The sequence below is a fragment of the Phaseolus vulgaris genome, chromosome 2, assembly GCF_051622355.1.
Source record: "Phaseolus vulgaris cultivar YP4 chromosome 2, ASM5162235v1, whole genome shotgun sequence".
NCBI classification, from domain to species: domain Eukaryota; kingdom Viridiplantae; phylum Streptophyta; class Magnoliopsida; order Fabales; family Fabaceae; genus Phaseolus; species Phaseolus vulgaris.
Genome location: NC_143499.1, coordinates 39,594,601 through 39,601,578, shown reverse-complemented (window position 1 = coordinate 39,601,578; position 6,978 = coordinate 39,594,601). Strand labels below are relative to the sequence as shown.

Genomic DNA, 6,978 nt, shown 5'->3' with positions numbered 1-6,978 from the left:
TTTAAATGGTAAAAAGAACTACGCCAAATTGATGTCACTTCAATTGTAGCTTAACAGTCTCCAAATAAAACTGCGGCTTAAAAACACCCACAATAGAAGAATCCAAATCTAAAGCATTTTTAAACTAATTCATCAAGCAGCATACCAGGAGTATTTGCATTCAGATCAATGTACTTGCATTTAAAACTACAGAAATTTTTTAAAATTTAAATTCTTCTCACTCTAAATATATCATTCCGCTTCAAATAAACTTTAGAAATATATACAAACCATAAAATTTATTTCAAATTCAGTTAAGGCATAAACTTCACAGCAGAAAATAAAGGGATAAGACGAAAGTTAATAATTTTAGTAAGTACCTAAACTACATATCAATGTGTCTGGGCATTAATCTATACAAGAATGAAAATATGCAAGTCAGGTTGAGACATGAGATCTCTAGTGCCTGGGAGACATGTAAGTATAGTTTAGCTAGTGCAATCATGTTTTGCTTGTAAGCTGACGTACTTCTTTAATTGCGGTATTCATACTATGAAGCGCCATTTTCTTTACCTATTTTCATGGATGCCAAAAAGAGAAAGGCTTGTCAATTCTATGCAATGCAGCAACTAATAGGAGAAAGCAGGAACTGATAAATGATATCATTACAAGATCTACCTCCAGCATATCTGCTTTTGCTTTATGATCTTCAGGCAATAGTCGGACCTCATCAATCAAATGGATACCCTCGGTAACATTTTCAGGGGACACAAATTCCAATACCGCATGAACACAAGACTGCAGATCAGGAAACAAATGTGTCGTACATTCATACAAGAGTATATTGAAGGGATAAGAAAACTTATATTGAGATAATGACATAATTTTCAATAGCCATCATACGAAAGGAAAGCCACTATTAATATTATTATTCTGCAATCAATCATCCTTTTGCTTTCCTTACAATTTTCGTATAAATGTAAGTGCTTACAGCTAAACACATTCATATATTCTGAGAAATAATTTTCTAAAAGGTGCGGCTTAACATAGCACATTGAAATTAGTTGGAATTTTTAAAACATTCAAAATACAAGTCCAAAAGAATGGATATCGACTTCAATAACAAGCAAATTTCATAAGGTTTCTGCTTTTCTGGCTAGCGAGAGTGCATTTTACACTAATACCTTAGAATTCCTGATCTGGTATGGACATCCAGCAGGAATGATGACAGCTTGTCCAACGTGTTGCTGAAAAGACCATGGTTCAATCTCTGTAATAGTGACAGGCATGGTCAATAAAGTTATATATGACTGTAGCGAATGATCAAACAAATAGAAGATATTTACTTACTAAATTCCTCCTTTAGTCTCCTTTTGTGAGTATTATCAAGAAAAATGTTCTGATCTAGAATTGGGTGAACCATCTGCAGGCAAGAGAAAATGAATAATCATCGACTTAATCAAAATTCTTTCTAGGAATTGTCTTATTTTGAACTTACCTTCTTGTGATAGTCACGTGTATAAGAAAATTCATCATAATGTCGTTTAAGGTATTCTATAAGCTTTGGTACATCTTGTCTGCGAAAGACATCCCACTGGGCGCCCAAATGCTCAGTAAACTTATTTTTACGTCCTTTTGAGCTTTCAAAGGATTTTCTAGGAATATCCTGTTTAGAGATTTCAGTAGTTTGAACAGTCCCAAGGAGAAGTAAAGTGCGTCCGGAATCAGATTCAGTGAAGAAATCACATTCTCCATTCTGGGAAATATTGCTGTCCATGCTCTGACTAGAAACTCTTTTAACTTCAGTTGAGATGCAAGACGTTCTATTGACTCTCCTGAAAAAGTTCATTCTTTCTTCAACAATACTCTGCAAGCCTCCTTGCTCCGTTTCTTCAACATGCAATAATTGCATTCCATTCACTTTTTGTTCCTGCGGCTCCTCAGTAGCAATAGTCTTCATTTGACACAGAGTTTTGTGCTTTTTCAGTAATTTTCTTATTTTTGTAAGTTGTTCTGTAGAGAGGGGGGCATCTGTGGTATGTGTCATAATATTAACCTGGAATTACAAATCAAATACAGAAAACATCATGGAGAATCAACACAACATTCCTTTCACAAACAAAGTGCAAGCAACTGCTAGTTGAGAGAACGTGTGAAGGAATCGGTTACAACTTATGATTCCTAGGCACAGGTCAGTAACAGGGACCAAAATTAAATGCTTATTATATAGATAGAAGAATTCCTAATAAATTGATTATAATTTGAGTTAGACTAAGGATTTGATCAAGTTTTGATTCTGGTATTCAGTATACAAAGGAAGCTAAACAGTAATTGCCGGATTTGGACAACTGTACGAACAAAAGATTCACTACAACTTGTATAGAGAAAACGTTTCATATTCTCACTTCCAGACCTCAAACAAGTATATTTAGGAGATGCAGGAGTATCATTGTAGATAATAAAGAACTTACAAGGGAAAAACAATCTTCAAGAAAAGCAAGCATGCCATGAGGATTGCTATAAAAGATCAGATCGACTTTAAGTTGTCATGACAGGATATATGCACAAACACACTTTTTTCACCAAAGGAAATTTCAAAAGAAGCTTACTTCATAATATCTGAAATCACTTTAACAAGATAGAGTTTAAATTCATAAAATAACGAGTTAAAGTGCAGGACAGTATCACACCATGTATATTTAAGAAATGAAGTGTAACATAATAAGGACATATACCACATCATATGGATCATAGCAGAGTGTTGTCACAGAATCAGTTTCTTTGTCAGCAGAGCCATAAGAAATATAGAGATATGGTCCAATGTCATGTTTTGCACTCCCATGTGGCAAATTTGCAGCTAAATTCAGAAGGCCTGACCAGGGATGCATGTACTCTGGAACTGGTAGAGCATCAATTACCTCGGCAAAATGAGCTGGAAACTGCTCTTTGAATATTTGGGAAGAAAGCAACCCCTTTAGTTTGAGCATCTCGTGCCAAGTATTTCTTTGAGGACGGCGTTTTACAGAGCCAGTAAAGTACTGCCTAATGTTAATTTCAACCTGCCATTATACACAAAATTTCAGTCCACAATATAAGAATGCATTGAATTGAATAAATATTATTTTAAGATAGTTATATATAACCCTTAAGACAAATAATAGTATCAGTTTAACAAATTAATTGAAAAGAATTGCGACACACTATACAATTAGTTGGTATAGTTACCTCCCACCAATCCAAACAAGATTCAAGTACGTTTTTATTATTCTCATATCTCGTAATATTCTGCTCAAGATAAGTACAGAACATGATCAGTGGATCCCAGCTGAGGTTTGATGTACTTTGGAGCACATCTTGGACCACTATAGGATGACCTTTTCCCCAGTGTTTCTGAAAGTGCTCAAAGTTATCACCAGTGATGTCCAACACTGTCGGACAAAACAAGTAATTATCATTGGAATCTTCTCTTAGAGCTGCTTCTTGCAACTCCTTGTATCTGTTAGTATTGTGATCGGTGTCAAAACACAACGAGCAGCTTGAACTTTTATCTGAAGTTTCAGGAAAGTCATAGCTGCAAACAATTTCTTCTGCCTTTACTTCCATCTCTTTGATCCAATTGGAGGGGAAAACAGATCTCAACTCAAGGTGGCTATTACCACAACCACCAAGCTCTGTAGGAGGGCATGATAGACAATCAATGCCATTACAATTTGTCCACTCAGGCATTACTGAAGTATCAATTAAATTGCCACTAGATATGGCCTTCTCGTCCAAAATCTGGCTCTCACTAGCACTACTAGTTTTCATTTTATCAGGTCGATTGAAAGTAGATAAGTTAATTTCTGCAGAAGCTTTTCCTTGACTTAATTCCTGACAACAACTCGAGCATAGGCTATACGAACAGCTCGGACAGCTTCTATGGAGATCCAAAATGGGTGTCTTGCAGTGATTGCTGGGACAAGGTTTAGATTCGTTAACACGAAGCACCAGAAAATCATGTCACTTTTCTCAACAGTACTCATCCTATAGAAGAGAACTTACCAATAATTTTTCTCGTTGCAGCCAAATTCAACCTGCTTGATTTGAATATCAGAAATATTCTTTCCTGTAATCAACAAAGGCATCTAAGATACACGTTTTATAACAAACAAAATGCTGCTTCAGAAAAAGTCAACGTTAGAAGAACAAAAATTATAACCTTTAACTTTTGCTTCTGTCTCTAGCTCAATATTCTGATCTTCACTTATATGCTTTAGTACTGGAAGGAGCATGCAGATCAAATAATGAAAATGCAATATTCTATCAACTCTGCTCTTACCGGTCAAATATTCCTGAAAAGAACAGGCCATAAACCAAAGTGTCAGTATATGCTATTAATGAAACACTACTCAAATCAGAAGGGCATTTATGTTTGATGTCAGACCTTACTTTCACTGTCTTTACATTGACTTGCTGAGCAATCCTTACAACTGCAAGTTCCACGACAAACTGGGCATGCCTTCTTAACTTCATTTTGAGTGTCCAAATACCTAAATTTGTTTAGACAAATAATGACAAATTTCTCATTATGATTATGACCTGATTCTCAATTTAAAAGAAACAGACAACAGAAACTATATTTGTAAACATCTAAGCACTAATCACTACTGATCATTCTGCTATTATCATTTCTTAAAACTAGCAAACAAATAATGACTCCATTTGCATGAATTTTTTTTCTCTGTGTAAATTTTCATATTAAACACTGTTGACAGGGATAAACATCACACACATCTATCTTAACTACATAAAAAGGGGCATCCTTTGCTTTAACGGTAAGCTGTGGAATTATCAAGGCTATCAACAGCAGAATATGGAAGAAGGCCAAAACTCAACCATATAAACATACCATTGCGGCTTATGGCACTGCCATAGCGGACCTTCCTTCAATTTGCCCGAGGTGGAAGGGTCAAAAACCACAAATTAACATTATGATGGCGCTACAATGGTTATTTAACAACATTACAAATTACCAGAAGAATCTCTAGCTAGGCAATTAATTGATCAAACCACGTTTCTCAAAGTCATGCTTCAGCATACCCTCAAAAGTTTAACCACAGGTGAGGCCCTAAAGAATCAAAATCAGCAACTTCTCAAATGGAAATAAATCATAAAGAGCCTACAAAGCAGACAAAGAACCTTGTACGTGAAGATACCAACAAAGCGAAGAAAGAATTCAACATAACATCAAACATTGGAACAAGCACACACACAGATAATTTAACAGAGGTTCGTTCTCATTCTCATGCTCAAAATTGAGAGGGTTAAGTGAGTTCAACAATAACAAACCGCTCTTTAATGCAATCCATGCAGAAAAACTCCCTCTCACAGCTCAAGCACTGGATGAGATTGCAAGACTCGCTTCTCTGGCACCAATGACACTTCTTCCTCTTACCCTTGGTACCCTTCTTCAAGTTCGATCCATACGGCACAATCTACACAACAACACAGATAAAAAATTCAAAATTCCCAAAACAAAAATCACAATATATACAGTTAGTTAGAACAGCGAGTGAAAATAATATTCTGCAAAACACACCTGCAACTTCCCCACCGGGACTCTATCAACATTCTTGGACCTAAAGTAACGTGGAGTAACAGTTTTAGAATCAACACCAACTTTCACGTCAAAATGCGAAGCCACATTGTCGTAATCACGGGTCGGCGAAGCCGGAGAAATTTCCATCACACCATTTGGCAATTCCCTCCTCAGCTCCCCTTCACCGTAACACAATTCCTCTTCCTCCTCTTTTTTCTTCTTCTTCTTGTTCTTCTTTTTATTCTTCTTCTTGCTCTTGTTGTTTTTGTTCTTCTTCTCCGCCTCTCTCTTGAGAACCATCCTTATGAGTTCCAACTGCATATCGCCCTGCTTCAGCGCCTTCTTCTTCGCGGGAGAAGGAGCCGCCACCACCAGCGCTTCCGAACCCTCAAAAAGCCTGCGCTTCTTCTTCACGATTCTCGAGGTTCTCCGTGCCCTAGATTCGACATTGTCCACAGCATTAGGCTCCTCCTCGCTTGTCTTGCGCTTCCGCTGAAGCTTCAAGGACTCCGGAACCTTCTCCTTGTACTGCCGATGGCGACCTTGGAGGTAGTGAATCTCGCAAAGCTTCAGATTGTCCTTCACTCGCCGCCGGCACCGCCATTGCCGGCCGTCGGTGCGCCCGCACCGGAGGTGGTCCGGCAAAGGATCCTCCGCTCCATCCGCCTTGGGCTTTTTCGTCATTGATTTCGATTTTGGGAGAGAATTGGGATTCTTTTCAATGTTTTTTACCTATGCGCGCAGAGAAACCGTGTTTCTCTGCAGAGAGCGCAGAGGAAGAGAAAAAAAGGGTTTTTCTGTTTTTCAGGCCCAAAGAGAGAGTGTTTGGTGTTATTTATTGGGAACAAAAAACACAACAGTGAGTATGAATGGTCTTGCAATGGCATGTTCCCGTAATTATTTGCAATTGTAAAGTCCTGTTTGGTCTCTCAATCTCCCTTGATTGTATCAGAAAAGATCAGGACTAATCCAAAACTTGTAATCTTATCATCACTCAATCTGAGACACCTCATAGAATGCGAAGTGTTTCTGTCAAAATGTAGATTTTATTTTATTTATCTATTTTTTTATCCTGTTTTCGTAACAGATTTTTGCTTCCAAATTATGTAACTCAATCTTTGGAATTATTCCTTTAGCAGATTTTGCACTTTTTTAGTTTCTTGGACTGAAATCAACCAGCCCGATAGTATTAATCAGTGTCCTGATATGTAGCAATGTCTCATTTGGGTTTTGATCAAGTAATTTGAATTTAAGTTACGTGAATAAATTCATGAATGAACCATGCAGTGATCAATGTGTTTAGTAGCAGCCTTTGATGTATATTATTTACAACTATTCTGAAAGAATTTTGCCTTTTTGCTCTGTAGTGATCGAATGAGCAAATTATGTGTTACCTCCTCCAAGATATTGAGTTTTGGCTT

The 6,978-nt window shown here is 37.1% G+C and overlaps 1 protein-coding gene across 3 annotated transcripts; it reads right to left on the bottom strand.

Moving 5' to 3' along the window:
* Window positions 1-240: 240 nt before the first annotated feature.
* Window positions 241-6,528, bottom strand: LOC137811963 (lysine-specific demethylase JMJ28). 3 transcript variants are annotated; one of them, XM_068613826.2, is made up of 12 exons: window positions 5,558-6,528; window positions 5,308-5,453; window positions 4,403-4,508; window positions 4,178-4,310; window positions 4,021-4,084; window positions 3,205-3,931; window positions 2,715-3,038; window positions 1,478-2,035; window positions 1,330-1,402; window positions 1,164-1,249; window positions 658-777; window positions 241-552 (listed from the first exon to the last, which is right to left on the bottom strand). In XM_068613826.2, exons 1-12 carry the CDS (start codon window positions 6,239-6,241, stop codon window positions 481-483), a joined length of 3,093 nt encoding a protein of 1,030 aa, XP_068469927.1. In that variant the 5' UTR covers window positions 6,242-6,528; the 3' UTR covers window positions 241-480. The 3 variants fall into 3 exon arrangements, with proteins under 3 accessions (XP_068469927.1, XP_090154914.1, XP_090154915.1); XM_090298788.1 differs by having other exon boundaries at window positions 4,408-4,508; window positions 5,558-6,415; XM_090298789.1 differs by lacking the exons at window positions 241-552; window positions 658-777; window positions 1,164-1,249; window positions 1,330-1,402; window positions 1,478-2,035 and adding an exon at window positions 2,463-2,598.
* Window positions 6,529-6,978: the final 450 nt, after the last annotated feature.